Source organism: Myxocyprinus asiaticus, chromosome 18 (genome assembly GCF_019703515.2).
Source record: "Myxocyprinus asiaticus isolate MX2 ecotype Aquarium Trade chromosome 18, UBuf_Myxa_2, whole genome shotgun sequence".
NCBI classification, from domain to species: Eukaryota; Metazoa; Chordata; class Actinopteri; order Cypriniformes; family Catostomidae; genus Myxocyprinus; species Myxocyprinus asiaticus.
In genome coordinates this window covers 3,737,748-3,757,233 of record NC_059361.1, presented here as the reverse complement: position 1 = coordinate 3,757,233, position 19,486 = coordinate 3,737,748, and the positions used below count along the sequence as shown (strand labels likewise).

At 39.0% G+C, this 19,486-nt stretch overlaps 1 protein-coding gene across 4 annotated transcripts in view; it reads right to left on the bottom strand.

The window, feature by feature from the left end:
- LOC127456258 (SH3 and multiple ankyrin repeat domains protein 3-like) overlaps positions 1-2,340 on the bottom strand; it is a 333,686-nt gene extending 331,346 nt beyond the window's left edge. For all 4 annotated transcript variants that reach the window (XR_007899810.1, XM_051724660.1, XM_051724661.1 and 1 more), the window contains exon 1: positions 1,974-2,340. Coding sequence is in view for 3 of the 4 variants with exons in the window: in XM_051724660.1 (XP_051580620.1) it covers positions 1,974-2,291 (318 nt within the window). In the remaining variant the exon portion in view is untranslated. The remainder of the gene's footprint in view (positions 1-1,973) is intronic.
- Between the last annotated feature and the right edge of the window lie 17,146 nt (positions 2,341-19,486).

Genomic DNA, 19,486 nt, shown 5'->3' with positions numbered 1-19,486 from the left:
AACATCCTAAAACACTGACAGGGTTTCCTGCAGTGCAATTCAGTGGGAGCACTGTCCCATTACTGAATCTACAGCACGAAACTTACATAGAGCTAACATACTATACAGCCTCATATTTAGTCCGATTTCTGAACGAATGACCTTATGAGCAGGTTCTTTTGATTCTACAGCACGAATCATAAAATGCTACCAGCACGGTTCTTTGCATTTAATCAAAAATACAGTGTGATCAGTGCAGTGTGATTCCTGAACGAATGACTCATATGAGCCGGTTCTTTTGATTCTACAGCAAAGTTTGATTCAAGAACAAATTACTCTTATGAGCCGGTTCTTTAGATTGATTCAAAAGCACTGAGTGACAAGTGCAGTGCGGTTCCCGAATGAATGATTCTCATAAGCGTTTTTCTTTATTAATTTTTTTTATCTACAGCTTGAAATATACTGCACTACCAACATACGGTAGTCCAATTCCCTAGCAAATGACTCTTATGAGCTGGTTCATTTGAATCTACAGCATGAAACATACTATGCTGCTAGCATAGTTCAATTCCCTAATGAATCATTCTGATGACCCGGTTCTTTTCATTGAGTCAAAAACACAGCGTGACCAGTGTAGCCCAATTCCTGGGCAAATGACTCTTATGTGCCAGTTAATCAGAATCTTCAGCATGAAACATAATATGCTACTAGCGTAGTTCGATCCCCAAATGAATCACTCTTATGAGTCGGTTCTTTTCAGAGAATTAAAAACGTACAGTGCGACCAGCGTAGTGCGATTTCCTAAAAAAGATTCTTATAAACTGGCTTTTTTTTAGTGAATCAAAAACAGTTATACATCAGAACCGAATTAAATAGGTTAGCACATTAGTTATATGTTTAGATTTTTAGTTTATTATATAGTTGGGTTTGCATTGATGCCTTTAAAAAGTTTGTGTACACCTTTAACAAGAATTGTATTACATTTATTTGATCTAATCTGTCGAAATCTGGAATTATCTCATCATTTGAGCAGTGATAATTGCATTTCTTATTCCCAAATTCCCATCAAAAGCAGCAAAAGAATCGTAACTGGAACCGTTAAGGAATCGGAATCATTGAATTCCTAATGATTCCCATCCCTAGTGTGAACACCCCTTGATAGGGGTGGCAAGTCACTATATTGTTGGTCGCTAGCAAACGTTCTTACTCAAGTGCATTATCCAACTCTATCAAGTGGCGGATCACGTGACCATAGTTGTCTGCATTCCCATTGGTTAGTTGCTGCATTTAAAGCACATTTGCAGTTCAACTCTACTCTGTTGCATCTCCAATAGTTGCCGTAAATAATGTTGCCTAATGTTGCCAAATAACGAAAGTCATGCTTACATGCAAACCAAGTTTAGTGCACACCTCCAAATCTGCAGCAAGTGCAATTCTGGCAGCAAACCACTCGTCAGCTAACAGTGCTATTCATTCAGAAAAAAAAAATATTAAATTAAATATGCCACCTGCAGTGGTACCACCTGCACAAAAGGAACAGGTGAGTAACTGCACTTCAACTCTCTCTCTCTCTCTCTCTCTCTCTCTCTCTCTCTCTCTCTCTCATATCCATCAGCACCATATGTCGCTTTAGAAGGCCCTTGGGACTTGTACAATACACAGCAACCAAACTGACAAGTCTGACAGCTCATCCACGAGGAAAAAAGTCACTATGATTTCCATTAAAGCGACCATAACATAGCCCTGTCACCGTATCTGATGCCAGTTTTCAAAGTCAGCTGCAGTTGCACTAATGAAGAGAGCTTAAATTCAACAATTCAACTGGCGAAGGAAAAAGATAGAGGAAGAGTGTGAGAAAGATAAAGAGGTAAAAAATGAAAGGCATTTTCATTCATATGTACACTCAAGAGAGAGAAAAGAAACCTCTGAATCGGACAGGCTGAAAAGCACAAGAGAGAGACAGAGCGAGAGTTTGTTGCACTGACAGAACTCACCGTTTGCTGTAGGTCAGGGATGCCTATGCGGACGACCAGTGTGTTGCCCTGGGGTTCCTCCATGGGGCCGGCCGGCGTTCGGCAAACGTCAGCGTGTGGAGAGCGGGAGCTGTCCCCCCGGCTGGTGCTGGAGAGGTGGCGGGGACGAGGCTGCGCAGGGCGAGAGTAGATGAGGAGAGGGAGAGCGAGAGGCAGCGAGAGAGGGAGAGAGAGGGGGAGGGTGGAGGGGGGCTCAGGCGGGAGTTCGGCGGGCTGCTTCTGTGGATGATCTCTGGGCTGAGAAGGCTCATGTTTGCCCAAGCCCGCACTCACAGGCATGCTCTGTGTGTGTGGAGGTCTGACTGCATAGTGCCTCTCTCACACACACACACACACTCCGCTGCTCGAATACAGCAGAGAGAGAGAGTGAAGAAGGGAGGGGAGATGCAAGAGGAGATAAAAGAGAGAGAGAGAAGAGAGAGAGAGAGAGAGAGAGAGAGAGGTTAGATGCCTGTTGTGATAAAGCATTTTAAACCAGAAGGGAAATCTGTGAGTTATAATACCGGTTTAACAGATATTTGAACACACAACAAGACTGATTATAGTGTTGTTAAATAAAGCACAACAAACATATCAGATACAACGAGAATTATAATTATCTGGTATATATGATATGTGATATTTGTTTAAATTACAGTGTAAAAAAAGAGATAAACAGAATAGAAACCAGGGCTCCAGACTGCAACTAAATGCCCGATTTTTTGCTGCCAGTGCGACTAAATCTTGTAAGTAGTCGCACTGGTGCAACTTCAAAGTTGTCCGACTTTCTCTGAGGCGTTGTGGTTTTCTGTTGGGTATGAGAAATGTCAAAAAAGTGTAACGAAACATCTAGAGCTCTCAACCGCGCAGCACAGACTATCATAAACGCAGCTGCGAGAAGCGTAGGGTGGGTCGCGGAATTCAGCACTGAATTATTTGTTAAGAACCTTTATGAAAGCTCCAAATGTGTCTGTGATTAAACTAGTTTAAAATCATATTAAATGGCCCTCCCATTCTAATCTGCACTGACGAAGAAAACAGGAGAAAACTGCACCATGAATAGACATAAATCCACACATTACCACTCTTACAAAAATGTACTATGAATTTACTAAGGTAGCACTAACTGTACCAACTATTGTATAAGGTTTGTGAAATTTTTTGGTATGAAAATCCCAGGAGATGAGCAGTTACAGAAATACTCAAACCAGCCCATCTGGCACCAACAACCATCCATGCAATTATCTAATCAGCCAATCATGTGGCAGCAGTGCAGTGCATAACATCATGCAGATACGGGTCAGGAGCTTCAGCTAATGTTCACATCAACCATCAGAATGGGGAAAAAATTTGATCTCAGTCATTTGGACAGTGGCATGATTGACCTACACAATATTCAGATTTTGCTCTTATGGAAAGAAATTGGTACGTTTACTCACCAAAGTGGCATTCAGCTGATCACAATGTATAGTAAGGACATTAATAACGTGAAAAATTACTATTACAATAAAAAAATTAAAACAATTCAGAACTTCTTAAACTACTTACAAAAAATCCTCCACATGCAGCAATGACAGCTTTGCAGATCCTTGGCATTCTGTGACATTTCACCCCACACTTCCTGTAGCACTTGCAATAGATGTGGCTGTCTTGTCGGGCACTTCTCACGCACCTTACAGTCTAGCTGATCCCACAAAAGCTCAATGGGGTTAAGATCCATAACACTCTTTTCCAATTATCTGTTGTCCAATGTCTGTGTTTCTTTGCCCACTCTAACCTTTTCTTTTTGCTTTTCTGTTTCAAAAGTGTCTTTTTCTTTGCATTTCTTCCCATAAGGCCTGCACCCCTGAGTCTTCTCTTTACTGTTGTACATGAAACTGGTGTTGAGCGGGTAGAATTCAATGAAGCTGTCAGCTGAGGACATGTGAGGCGTCTATTTCTCAAACTAGAGACTCTGATGTACTTATCCTCTTGTTTAGTTGTACATCTGACCTTCCACATCTCTTTCTGTCCTTGTTAGAGTCAGTTGTTCTTTGTCTTTGAAGACTGTAGTGTACATCTTTGTATGATTCAAGCACTGTATAGCCTTCATTCCTCAAAACAATGATTGACTGATGAGTCTCTAGAGAAAGCTGTTTCTTTTTTGCCATTTTTGACCTAATATTGACCTTAAGACATGCCAGTCTATTGCATACTATGGCATCTCAAAAATGAAAACAACGTTAAGCTTCATTTAATGAACCAAATAGCTGTGTTTGATATAATGGCAAGTGATTTTCAGGTACCAAATTATCAATTTAGCATGATTACTCAAGGATAAGGTGTTGGAGTGATGACTGCTGTCTAGATGTGATCAAAAATGACTTTTTTCAAATAGAGATGGTGCTGTTTTTTACATCAGTAATGTCCTGACTATACTTTGTGATCAGATGAATGCCACTTTGGTGAATTAAAGTACCAATTTCTTTCTGAAACAGCTAAATCTATACATCATTCCAAACTTTTGGCCGCCAGTGTTTATATCTATATATATCTTGGTGTGTATATATATATACACTGGCAGAAGTCTCTCTTCCCAAATATGGATGATTTTTGCATCGATCTGAACTCAATCCGATTGGTTCAGCGTTCCATTACACTATTTGTCGTGAAGTTATAAGTGAAAATGTGGCATATAAGCAAAACCTGTTCACATGAAACATAAATATCAAAGACATATACTTAGTTATTACTCAGTATTTTTTTTTATCTGTTTTTATTCAAACGATACTTGTTTTGTGTTGATCGAGACTGTAGTTATTCATATTTTGACCATTTTGTTTTCTTGCGGGCCCCATCCGAGCTTAAAGGGTTAATAAGCAAAATGATGTACAGTCTGCAGGCCATTATTACAAAGTAGAGCCCTTCAGGGTTTACATATTTGATAACTGACAGTATTAAAGAGAGAAAGAGAGGTTAGTTATATCCATGATAAAGCATTTTAGCTATAAGACACATTTGAACAAACAATAAGACTGATTACAGTGTCATTAAATAATGCAAAATAAACATCACATAAAAAGATCATTCTAATTATCTAATACATGTGATAACTGACAGAGTAACAGTGTAAAAATTGTAGACAGAGAGAGAGAGAGGAGAGAGAGAGAGAGAGAGAGAGAGAGAGCGAGAGATAGAGAGAGAGAGAGAACTGCTGTATTGATTTCAAGCAAATATTGCTTTCACAGTTCACAGAAAAGCATCATCTACCTGCACAATCTAACAGTTTGCAGTGTGTTCACATACTGGCAAGTGTGTTCTCATGCTGTTAGTTTATGTATGTGCGTGTAAATAACAGTGTTAACAGGTTGACTGAATACTTTGCAGCATGTCTAGAGCAATGCTGTTGGACAACATCACATAAAACACACGGATCAATACAAACACACACAAACACACGTTTGTTTTTATACAATGGTGAGAACTTCCAATTCCAATTGTAATAACATGAAGCTAATCATATTTTGAGTATCCTATTCACCATTTACCCCTTAAGGAAACTTGTTTTTGACATTTTAGATTTCATTCAAACATGATCTAGTTTGTTTGTAGAGGCATTTTACTCACAATTCATGACACAAATCAGGTTTCAAGATTTCACACTGTCATGTGTAAACCCTGGGTTAACATTTTTAGTTGCATATTTATGAGGTTATTAATATTAGGCAAGGACAGCACACAACAAGCATGTATCCTGTTTCAGGGTTCCAACTCTTTTTGACCAAAGAATTCTATGATTTTCGACGACTAGTCCAGTCATTTGTGAAACCATATTTGTTTCTGGAAACAGATTTTTAAAAATAATTTCGATTCAGACTGAAATTCAGAGCAATGTGTGAAGCATTTTAAATTAACAGAAAAGCATCTACTCAAAAGAAGGATTCGCTCACAGTTACTATGGCATGCAAGCAAATTCTGCTCTACACAAGCTCTCACCAAGATTAATATTTAGGTGATGAACGTAGCTAGAAAAGTGTATTTTCACTATCGAAATTTCCTGATATTTCCATGTTTTCCATGAATGTAGGAACCCTGCTGTTTTAATAACTGCTTGTCCTGCTTGTGGAAATGTTGCAACATAAATCCGCTCTGGTTGTCTTAAGTCTTCTGAATCATACTACAAAAGAAAGGCAAAAGAATAGAAGAAAAACGCAGTGAAGTGTTTACCGTCACGGTTCAGCATTTTACACGTCAAACGCTGACAATAAACACAGCATTTGAAAGTTTCTTTGCAAAGTGCATGAATATATAAAGAGCATTGCTCTTTGGTTGTCTGATATTTAAGTATTATAACGAAAAAGCACACTGAATCATACCTGCCAACATTAGATTGTGAGAAATAGAGAGATTTCTTTTTGGTGGGGTGGAGAGGGGGGGTTCGTGGTTCGTATGTGCGAGGAACGACAGCCGGTGGAGTTTCTGGTGCCCCCTAGGGAAAGATGGTGCCCCGGTAGGGAGCAGGTGCACTACGCAGACTGCGTAATATACGTATAGGGAGCGGTATTAAGATGGTCCCTTACCACATCATTGACAGTTTTAGCAATAGATGCTTTTTGAGTTATTAATAATAAATAGTGTATATCCTTTCTTATATGCTGAGAACTTTCCTGACCCATGACTTATAAAAACTAAAATTATTTTTATTTCTTCGACTATTTATCTTCTTTATCTTATTTATGTATACATCTGAGATGGTTTATATGTATTTTTATGTTTTTAAATTTTTATTATTTACTTTATGTTAATTATTTATTCCTTCACCTGTACATCTTGTCTTTATGACTCTGGATCTGTATAAATCTGTTTTTCAATAAAAATATCCACAGTAATCCACAAACTTTTCAGACGACCCCTTACCCACCGTATGAAAAATGTAAAACTTATATCAATGTTAAATTAACAATCTGGAACAATTTCGCCGTGACGACATCTGACATGCTTTACGGGACATATCGCGTCCCCTACTGATTCGATACGGGACGCATTTCATATTTAAATACGGGCTGATCCTGTATTTTACGGGACAGGTGGCAACCCTACCTGGAGGTCTAATACATTCTCATGAGCAAAGTGTGGATGCGAAAATCGTGAGTTTATTGGAAAAAATTGTAAATTGGGAGTACAGTGGATGGAGGGGTGAAAAAACGGGAGAAACCTGGTAAAAGCGGGAGTGTTGGCAGGTATGCACTGAATTGCACTAATTGAAAAAGAAACACGTTGCATTAAAAATGCTTGCATTTTTGGGGGATTCAGTTTCATATGGTTGTATATCTAAGCTGTAAATATTTCAATTGAAAACATTTCACACAAAATGTATTCATTCAAAATTCACTACTAAATATTCACTTTCCAAAATTCAGTATATATATATATATATATATATATATATATATATATATATATATATATATATATATATATACACTATATTGCCAAAAGTATTCGCTCACCCATCCAAATAATTGAATTCAGGTGTTCCAATCACTTCCATGGCCACAGGTGTATAAAATGAAGCACCTAGGCATGCAGACTGCTTCTACAAACATTTGTGAAAGAATGGGCCGCTCTCAGGAGCTCAGTGAATTCCAGCGTGGTACTGTGATAGGATGCCACCTGTGCAACAAATCCAGTCATGAAATTTCCTCGCTACTAAATATTCCACAGTCAACTGTCAGTGGTATTATAACAAAGTGGAAGCGATTGGGAATGACAGCAACTCAGCCACAAAGTGGTAGGCCACGTAAAATGACAGAGCGGGGTCAACGGATGCTGAGGTGCATAGTGCGCAGAGGTCGCCAACTTTCTGCAGAGTCAATCGCTACAGACCTCCAAAGTTCATGTGGCCTTCAGATTAGCTCAAGAACAGTGCATAGAGAGCTTCATGGAATGGGTTTCCATGGCCGAGCAGCTGCATCCAAGCCATACATCACCAAGTGCAATGCAAAGCGTCGGATGCAGTGGTGTAAAGCACGCCGCCACTGGACTCTAGAGCAGTGGAGACGCGTTCTCTGGAGTGACGAATCACGCTTCTCCATCTGGCAATCTGATGGACGAGTCTGGGTTTGGCGGTTGCCAGGAGAACGGTACTTGTCTGACTGCATTGTGCCAACTGTGAAGATTGGTGGAGGGGGGATTATGGTGTGGGGTTGTTTTTCAGGAGCTGGGCTTGGCCCCTTAGTTCCAGTGAAAGGAACTCTGAATGCTTCAGCATACCAAGAGATTTTGGACAATTCCATGCTCCCAACTTTGTGGGAACAGTTTGGGGATGGCCCCTTCCTGTTCCAACATGACTGCGCACCAGTGCACAAAGCAAGGTTCATAAAGACATGGATGAGCGAGTTTGGTGTGGAAGAACTTGACTGGCCTGCACAGAGTCCTGACCTCAACCCGACAGAGCACCTTTGGGATGAATTAGAGCGAAGACTGCGAGCCAGGACTTCTCGTCCAACATCAGTGTCTGACCTCACAAATGCGCTTCTGGAAGAATGGCCAAAAATTCCCTTAAACACACTCCTAAACCTTGTGGAAAGCCTTCCCAGAAGAGTTGAAGCTGTTATAGCTGCAAAGGGTGGGCCGACGTCATATTAAACCCTATGGATTAAGAATGGGATGTCACTTAAGTTCATATGCGTCTAAAGGCAGATGAGCGAATACTTTTGGCAATATAGTGTATATATATATACAGGATATATATTATTATTATTATTATTATTATCTTTATTATTTAACAGGTAATATTTGGTGTATTATATTTCACTTTGCAAATTCACCAAATTTCAGTGGTTAAAATTCAGTTGGAAATTCAACCTTGTACACCCTGGCATTGCAGAAAAAGCAGTAGAGTGCCGATGCACAATCTTCAACTTCTGCTACTAGGCTTCACCTCTAGGTGGTGCGATTGAATTTTAACCATTGAATTTTTAGAGGCAAATTTGCTAAGCGAATTATAATAGACCAAATATTACCTGTAAAAAATAAAATAAAAAAATAAAATACATTTTTTGGAACTGAATTTTGGAAGGAGAATATTTATTATTGAATTTTTAATGAATACATTTTATGCTAAATGTTTTCAATTGAAATGTTCACAGCTTAAATATACAACCATATGAAACTGCATCCCAAAAAAATGCATTGCGTTTATTTTTCAATTAGTGCAATTCAGTACTTTTTTGTTTCAAAGAGATTTGTCATTAATATACTTCCATAGTCTGATGCTAAAAAAAAAAACTCTTCAACATTCAAGCAATACATTTTGATACTTTTGACACCGCAAATCAGGAATCTAGAAAATTACTGCTAACACTGTGGGTATCATAACCCCGGGTTAAATGCGATGCTGACCCCCATTCGAAATGACACTTGCAAAATGCTGTATAATGCTGGGTTAAAGGGATAGCTCACCCAAATGTAATTTTGTGGGGAAAAAAAAGATGCAATGGCAGTGAATTGTGACTGAGGCTGTCACTCTGCCTAACGTCTCCTTTTATGTTCCATGGAAGAAAGAAAGTCATACAGGAAAGAATTTTTATTTTTGGGCAAACTAACCCTTTAACACCGGGTTAAAAAGGATCTTAGTATTACAACCCCAATTCCAAAAAAGTGGGGACAGTATGAAAAATGCTAATAAAAAGGAGTGATCTGTAAATTATATTTACCCTTCGCTATATTGAAAGCACTACAACTAAACATTATATGAATTGTGAATTTTTTAATTTTTTTAAAAAAAAATTTATGTACAGTAATTTCAAATCAGATGATTGCAACATGCTCCAAAAGAATTGAGACAGGGGCAATTTAAGACTAATAACAATCTGACGAGTTGAAATAACAAGGCGATGTGAAACAGTAGATGTTAAACAGGTGAGGCAATCGTGTCATAGTATATAAGGAGCCTCCAAAAACAGCCTAGTCCTTCAAGAGCAAGGATCAATTTACTTGTCAATTTACCAACAGATGCTTCAGCAAATAATCCAGCACTTTGAGAACCATGTTCCCCAAAAGACAAATTGGAAGGATTTTGGGCATTTCACCCTCTATGGTGCACAATATATTTAAAATATTCAAGGAATCTGGTCAAATCTCGGTGCGTAAAGGGCAAGATGAAAACCACTTCTGAATGCGCGTGATCTCTGAACCCTCAGACGTCACTGTCTTAAAAAAACATCATTCATCTGTAATGGATATCATGAACATGGTCTTGGGATTACTTTAGTACACCTTTGTTAGTCAAAACCACTCGCCGCTGCATCCACAGATGCAAGATAAGCTTTTACTATGTAAAGGAGAAGCCATACATCATCACTGTCCAGAAGCACTGCCGACTTCTCTGGGCTCGGTCTCATCTTAGATGGAAAGTAGAACAGTGGAATTGTGTTTTTTGGTCTGATGAGTCCACATTTCAAATAGTTTATGAAAAACACAGCCGTTGTGTTCTCTGGGCCAAAGAGGAAAAGAACCATCCGAGCTGTTATCAGTGTCAGGTCAAGGGTGCTAGATTGGCTTGCCTGCAGTCCTGACCATCTGCAATTAAGAATGTGTGGTGCATTTTGAAGCGCACCATACGGCAACGAAGACCCCGTACAATTGTGCAGCTGAAGACCTGCATAATGGATGAATGAGGGAAAATTCCACTTTTTAAACTTAACAAACTTGTGTCTTCAGTGCCTAAATGTTTAATAAGTGCTATTAGAAGAAATGGTGATGTTTCACAGTGGTAAACACTCGACTGTCCCAACTTTTTTGGAGTGTGTTGCATTCATCTGATTTTAAATTACTGTACATAAAAAAAATAAATTAAATAAAAACAATGAAATTCACAAGGTAAATCATCATATAATGTTTAGTTGTAGTGCTTTCTATATAGCAAAGGGTGAATATAAGTTTGCATTTTTCATACTGTCCCAACTTTTTTGGAATTGGGGTTGTATGAAAAGCCCTAGAGCAGCACATAAAAGATCAACATTTTGCCATCTTATCTTAACTCAAAAACAAGGGTAATAAAGAAAAACTTGACATGTAATCAGCACAGTGTAAGACAGTGGTTTTCAACCAGGGGGCCGGGACCCACTAGGGGGCCTTAGCACACTTCCAAGGGGGCCTCAAGTTGACTTAAAATTAATTTAAGATAAGAAATATTAAATAATTAAACTTAATTAAAATGCCAAAAAATACTTTAAGATGTATGCCTACAAATTATAAACAGACTCTTTCTGAAACTTCTAGAATCAAAAATGATCCATCATTAATTATTTTAATCAGACACGTCTAGTTTCTGGTGAAGGGGCCTTCAAATATTGTCTTGGACAGTGGGGGGCCTTGGAGTCAAAAAGATTGAGAACCACTGGTGTAAGATATATTGAAGAGTTGCCTATCACTGTGATGTCAAACTACCCGGCATTCGCTAGATCAATTCAATGGCCTCTGCTCTCATTTGCCCACGTGCCCTCATCTTTATCCCTCTGGGGCAAAATCTGATTGACCTCACGTCACTGCTCCATCTCAAACCCGTTCAATCTGGTGGCACACTTTCACGCAATCATTCCCTGCCTACGAAATCATTTTCCCTCTGTTGCTTTTCATTTGTTTCCCTGTTCCTCGTTCACTATCTCTCCTTTTATTAACTGATTATTTCCCCCTTTTTGTCCTGTTCAGCACCCTAATTATGTGTCTAACTCTGTTCTTGCGTTAACACTCATGGGCAAATTGTTTTCTAAACTGTCATTTTTCTCCACTAACACAAACACACATGGCTTTGTTATGGCGTGTCACCTCAGTTGGAGGTAAATTAGCAGGCAGACAAACAGTTGACATAAAAGCCGATGAAAGTTTATAAGTGGGCCTCTTATGTTTACAGTTCCTGTAGCTTAACTGGTTATAAATGGCATTAACAGCAACAAGGTTGTGGATTCGATTCTGAGAGAATGCACTGGACAGAAGTGTCAGTCAGATGTAAATATGTCAATATTTACTTCTGCCAATGTTCAAAGAGGTCTTGAAGTCTTTCCCTGTAGATTTTATCTCCAGCATACACAGTTTTTGACCTCAAGTCAACTGTAAAACCACAACAAGCTCTTATGTTCTTTTATAGCTCAATGCTATAAGTGCTAGTAGCTTAAATCAGGGGTTTTCAAACTTTTTGATTCCCAGGACTCCCAGCTATGACAATCGTCTTGCAAGGGACCCCCACCTAAAGTATATAAAGGTTGCTATATATTTTTGTGTATAAAGACCAGAGAAAAATTAAAGCTGCACTTTGTAAGTTTTTTGGTAAAAAATGAACAAATTGCCATTATTGATTGAGTACATAAACAATCAGTGTTCAAAACAATGTCCTTACCTTACCCCGACTCACTATTGTCAGCCTATAAACACAATATTTGTATTTTGAGCTGTCGGGTTCGATTTGGCATGAAATCGCTGGCTTATGACGTTCATCCTTTCATCAAGATGAAATTAGCACGTTATGACTCTGGCTCCAGTCATGATCACACACAGATGTCCAGTTAAGCTCAAATCATGAGATTCATCTGCCAGAAAGGCAGTGCCGAAACACGACTGACGTAATGTGTTCATCTGCAAATTGCTTGCAATTTTAAGTTTCAACCACAGATGTCGCTAGAGAGCACAAAGTTACATAGTGCAGCTTAAAAAAAAACAAATAAGTGTTATATTATAAAGACAATTTAAATTATAAGCTTTTATATTGTTATTGTACTAGAGCCAAAAGGAATTATTAAAATATTATCTGCACCGATGTATTGGTCACCGTATTTATTATCTGTAGGGATGGACCGTATTTATCGATCAATTACTGACCAATTTAAAACCATTGATAGAAACCGCTTGTGTGTTTTTCATATCGGCACTTTCACGTTTATGATCGCATAAGCATTAGAAATACCGATATGAAAAACTGATTAAAAAAATTATAATTAATTACGTAAATATATTTAGTTGTATTAAATGTTTTATCATTTTTCTGTGTTGTATAAAGAAATAACAACCAAAATAAAAACAATCCGAAAAAGTAAAGCACATCAAATATAATAATTCATAATATAAATTTGCAGTTTTATCACAATATGTAAAATATGAGTTTTATTGTTTAGAACTGCAAAAAAAAAAAAAAAAAAGAAGTGCAAAAATGTTTTAGAAGTGCAAAATAACCTGTTTTTTTCACCACATAAATCATTGTGTTATTTTTAAAAACATGTTTTTACATTTTTTAATTTGTATTTATCGTTCGTATTGGCTCTCTTAAATTTGTGGCCTGTCAATAGACCCAATAGATCCAATCCATGTTCAGTGGAAATTATTTATTTGTTAGAACAATAAAATAGCTTTTGCATCTCTTTGTACATTTTAAAAGCATAAATCCTAATCAAAACAGTGATCTGATGAAAAAATAAGGTGAGTAAGTGGACAAATATCAGTTATGGACTGTCGATTTTTGTTCAAATCTTTATCGTATCGGCCAACATTTTAAATTTCAGTGCATCCCTAATTATCTGGAAAATATTTAGCCTACTTTGTAGTTTGTGGACAGCGTACCTAATAATTGAGTAATGTTAAATTTATAAACCTGAAGAGAAACATTTCAATTAAAACTGAAATGGCAATAATGGCAAATTCACTGAAAATTGTGTTTTACTTTTTCACATTTATAAACACTTTCTTCTTTCTCTGAAATTTTCCACGGACCCCCCTATCAACTCCCTGCGGCCCCCGGACCCCAATTTTAAAATCTCTGGCTTAAATCACTGCTCAAATCAGCTTTATCTCAACATCAAACAACATCACACTCACAGTAAGACAGCAGTTTGTCAAAATAATTTAAAATGCTGCAAAGGACTGCCATGTGTGGACGTTTGCACCAGGAGCTTACTGCATTGAAATGCCACATTTATAAGTTAGTTTATATAGCATTACATGAATATTATATGAAATAAAATGGTTATAACATGGCATAATTAGCATGTTTATGGGAAGCATGTACATATATTTTGATCTGCATCCTACTATTATCATTAAAGGATGTTTTGGGTTCAATAAGTTATGCTCTATTGGCAGCATATGGCATAATGTTGATTACCAAAAAAAAAATATTGTGACTCATCCCTTGTTTATTAAAAAACTATATAAAACAAATTTGGTTATAGTAAGGCACTTACAATGAAAGTGAATGGGGCTACTCCATAAAACCATGTTAAGATAAAACTGTTTATGTCTTGTGGCTATACGTGTGTATTTTAATGTTTAAGCACTGGCCCCTGGTCCTTGTTGTAAAATGTACTTTTCATTATTACATATAATTTTTTGTTAAAACAGTGCATGCAAAATGTAATGTATTCCCTGTTTTTGTCTAGACTTTTGTTGAAATTCTTGTTTAGTTCCCCGTTCCTGTTTCCTGTGTTAGTTTTGTAGTCCTTTGTAGTTTTATTTTATGATTTGTAGTTTTATTTTATGATTGGTTCAACCTGATTGTTTCCCCAGGTGTTCCTTGTTTTCCCTTGTATATTTAAGCCCTTGTTTCCCCTGGTTAGTTTGTCAGTCTTCGCATGTATTGTTTGATGCTCTATGCTTGGTTTCCTTTGTTTTGTTTTCTTATATTCTGAGTTTCTTTGTTTATCTTTGTGTTATTAAAACTGCATTTAGATCCTCTTTCCTCGCCTGCCTCGTCACAGAAACACTGACCAAAAATGGATCTAGTGGCTGTCAGAATTCTGCTCCTTAAGCAAGGGGACCGTCCAGTTGAGGATCACGTCCATGAGTTTTTAGAGCTAGCGAATTTAGTGCACTACCGTTCTGGTGGTTTTCTTCCGGACCGGTCTGAATAGTGCACTGAAGGAACTAATGCCTCCGGCTGATACTCACTGGACACTCTACGAATATGTGGAGAAGGCTCTGGAACTTTGCGGTTCCCGAGTCTCCGCCCGTGCCCACGACCACGGAGGTCGTTCCCGAGTCTCCGCCCGTGCCCACGACCACGGAGGTCGTTCCCGAGTCTCCGCCCGTGCCCACGACCACGGAGGTCGTTCCCGAGTCTCCGCCCGTGCCCACGACCACGGAGGTCGTTCCCGAGTCTCCGCCCGTGCCCACGACCACGGAGGTCGTTCCCGAGTCTCCGCCCGTGCCCACGACCACGGAGGTCGTTCCCGAGTCTCCGCCCGTGCCCACGACCACGGAGGTCGTTCCCGAGTCTCCGCCCGTGCTTACAACCACAGAGGTCGTTCCAGAGTCTCTTCCCATGTTTATGACCATGGAGGTCATTTCCCAGTCATCCAGGACTCTTTGTCTCGAGCCTCCCATGGCTTCGCCCCTGGAGCCTCTCCTGGCTCCGCCTTCCTTGGCTTCGCCCCTTGAGCCTCCCACGGCTCCGCCTTCCATGGCTTCACCCCTGGAGCCTCTCCTGGCTCCGCCTGCCTTCGTAGAGCCTCTCTTGGCTCCCCCAGAGTCTATTCCTCCAGTGGCTCCACCCGCTCCCCCAGAGTCTATTCCTCCAGCTGCTCCACCCGCTCCCCCAGAAACTCCTCCTCCAGTGGCTCCACCTCCTGACCCTGTCTCTACCCTGTGGCCGCCTACCAGGACTCCTGACCCAGTCCCCACCTTGAGGTCATCTCCTTGGTCTCCTGTCCATCCGCCTAATCTGCTCTGGTCTCCTTGGTCTCCTGACATCCGCCTGATCTGCTTTGGTCTCCTGGCCATCTGCCTGATCTGCTCTGGTGTCCTTGGTCTCCTGGCCGTCCGCCTGGTCTGCTCTGGTCTCTTTAGTCTCCTGGCCATCCACCTGATCTGCTCTGGTCTCCTTGGTCTCCTGGCCACCCGCCTCATCTGCTCTGGTCTCCTTGGTCTCCTGGCCACCTGCCTGATCTGCTCTGGTCTCCTTGGTTCTCACTCCCACTGGCTCTGCCTCGGTCTTCCAGGCCCCAGCTCCACCTCAGCCCTCTGAACCTCTGGTTCCAGCTTGGTCCTCTGAGCCTGCAGCGTCACCCTGGCTCTCCATTCCTCTGACTCTGCCTTGGTCTCAAGCCTCCCTGTCTTTGCCTTGTTCCTCTGCTCCCCTTTCCCCCCACACCCCATGGACAATTTTTTTTTTTTTTTTTTTTGTGGAGCGTTCGGAATCCACTCCTTAATGGGGTGATTTGTTATGTATTCCCTGTTTTTGTCTAGACTTTTGTTAAAATTCTTGTTTAGTTCCCCGTTCCGGTTTCCTGTGTTAGTTTTGTAGTCCTTTGTAGTTTTATTTCATGATTGGTTCACCCTGATTGTTTCCCCAGGTGTTCCTTGATTTCCCTTGTGTATTTAAGCCCTTGTTTCCCCTGTTTAGTTTGTCAGTATTCACATGTATTGTTTGATGCTCTGTGCTTGGTTCCTTTTGTTTTGTTTTCTTATATTCTGAGTTTCTTTGTTTATCTTTGTGTTATTAAAGCTGCGTTTAGATCCTCTTTCCTCGCTTGCCTCGTCACACAAAAGGAGGTAAAATTTTGTTTTTCTTTTACTAGTTTTACATATCCTGAAGAAAATATAAGTGGTTCTTGCCCATGCCTTAGCAAACACCACAAATGATATATTTTGTTGTGACTGGGAACTGCTCAAAGAAACTTCTCAGATGTGCAAGATTGCAATTTCATGGACAGCAGACCCACACACCCACTAAGCCATGCTTGTGATGCTAATATCAGCAGAAACAGACTGTGTATTTCAAATAAATGCTATCTTTTGTCTATAAAAAGTGCCTGAAAAGAAGCAACTTTGAGGAGGTGGCAACAAAAAGTGAAAGCTCTTCTCCAGCCTACAATGACTCAAAGACTCAATGAACTTTCTGAGGATGTTTTTTGCAAGCTGAAATAAGTTTGTGATCAGTCGGCCTTCCATCTCACGCATTTACGCTGTGTGTGTGTCTGTGTGCGTCTGTGTCTGTCTGTGTGTGTGTGTGTGTGTGTGTGTGTGTGTGTCTGTGTGCGCGTGCGTGTGCATGTGTCTGTCTGTGTCTGTGTGTGTCTGTGTCTGTCTGTGTGTGTGTCTGTGTGCACTTGCGTGTGCGTGTGTCTGTGTGTGCGTGTGTGTCTGTGTGTCTGCGTGTGTGTGCACTGCTTCCAGATGGAGAATGCGACACATCAGTGGCCAACTCCAGCCACCACAATGGATGTTCAAATCACATCACTGCCATCTGCCTTGAACACACAGAAATCTGATATATTTATCTAAGTGTTTGATGATTTTTACTTTGTTATTATTCACTATTTTATATTTCATTGGTATAAAGGGTGTTTCTTCAACTTCAGGCACTTTTAGCCCAATGAATTTCAATAGTCAATCCCCATAATTTTTTTTCACACTTTTTTTTTATTTAATTTGTCCAATGTCACATGCATCACAGGAGATTTATGTTTTTTTTTTTTATTTTTTTTTTTGTTTTTTCTTAAAATCATGACAATTCCAACCACAGTGTCATTTTTAGCACATCTCAAATTCTTTATTGTGTTTAATATAATTATGTGTTGGAAATGAGGCTGATGGACATTTTTACTATTAAAAAAAAAAAAAAAACTCCCAGCATATACAAACCGATAAAATGTACAAAAAGTCACTTTGGATAAAAGTTTCTGCCAAATGCATATATAAAAGACTCTTTTGTCTTGATTTCATAGCTAACATTTTAAGTATGCAAAATACACACAATTCTGCATAATCTACAATCACGTTTTTCATCAAATCGCACAATGATGAATTTTAAACATTATAGCTTTATTTTCTGTTATAACAATTTTCTGTAAAGCTGCTTTTAAACAATGTGTGTTGTGAAAAGCACTTTGCAAATAAAAATAATTTGACTTGACTTGACAATTAAATAATATTTCCACACTTTTTGCATAATTTGGCGAAATTACAGCTTGATTGGAAATGACGCCCAATAAAAATATTATTCTCATAAGTGATGTTTACCTTGATTTTTCCTTGTTTTATTTAAACATCACATTTATTATTTGGTGTGGTGGAAAGTTTCGGAAAATAAAAATAAAAATAATTTTCACACAATAAATACTGAAATTGTTTGTTTATTTCACTTTTGTTTAGAGTATCATAGTTTTAATGTAATAATTTGTGTAAGGAATAATTGACAATGGACCGTTGAATTATTGAAAAATAATGCACACCCCGAGGTGGTAATTCGGCCACGGCCAATTTAATTATTGACTTATTTCTTACATAAACCTATCGATTCGCTTCAGAAGATATTCACTGATCGACTGGAGTCATGTGGATTACATTTCTGCTGCCTAAATATGACTTTTGGACTGTCACAGTGCTGTCACCAGTATACTTCTATTATAAGGATCTAACAGAGCGCTGTCTTCTTCTGAAAATCGTCATTTGTGTTCTGCTGAAGAAAGACAGACATACATATTTGGGATGGCATCACGGTAAGTGAATAATGAGAGAATTTTAATTTTTGGGTGAACTATTCCTTTAAGACATCGTTTAGGGTTTAATATAATTTATAAGACATTTTCTGGTTTTCGTCCCTAAACGCTCTTGTGAGTGAAACTACAGGTACTTTCTTCAGCCACAGATTCACTGTCTAGCTGTGATACAGCCCAAGCCTCCATAGCTAGTTTAAAAAACGTCATTTTCTTGATATTCCTGGTCACGCTTAAAGCGTAAAGGAGATTGCGCATTCTCGGTCGCTGCCCCAAATTTGTGGAATGACTGCCACTATCTATTAGATCCTCTACCTCTGTAAACATGTTTAAAACCCATCTTAATATGTATCTGTTTAGTGAAGCCTTTGCTACTTTATAACGATCATTAGGTGTTGAACAGACACATTTGTACTTTTTATTGTTGTTATGTATTTTAATTAACTTATATTTCCTTTTATTTCTTTTTTATAAGATATTTTTATTTTCTTGCAATTGTACAGCACTTTGGTACACATTGTGGTTTATTAAAGTGCTTTATAAATAAATTGTAATTGAATTGAATTTTAGAACTAGCAACGGAGGATGTGCTGCTTTTCAGCATTGGAGTAACAAGGCACTGAAACTGAGAGAGATTGCAGTGTGTTTGTTTTACCTTTGTTATTATTACCTGTACTGCTTTATGAAATAACTTAAATAATTTGGCGAAGTGATATGGAACCATTATGTGGTCAAGACCTGGAACTGCTTTAAAGCCGTGCGTTTATTGGAAAATAATTACATGCCTAAGAATGACTGTCAACCAATCAAAATAAAGCATTCAACAGACCTGTGGTATACATTTTAATAATGGATTATCATCATTACCACCCATGGAGTCATGAGTTCGAATCCAGGGCGTGCTGAGAGACTCCAGCCAGGTCTTCTAAGCAACCAAATTGGACCGGTTGCTAGGGAGGGTAGAGTCACGTTGGGGTAACCTCCTCGTGGTCACTATAATGTGGTTCTCGCTCTCGGTGGGGCGCGTGGTGA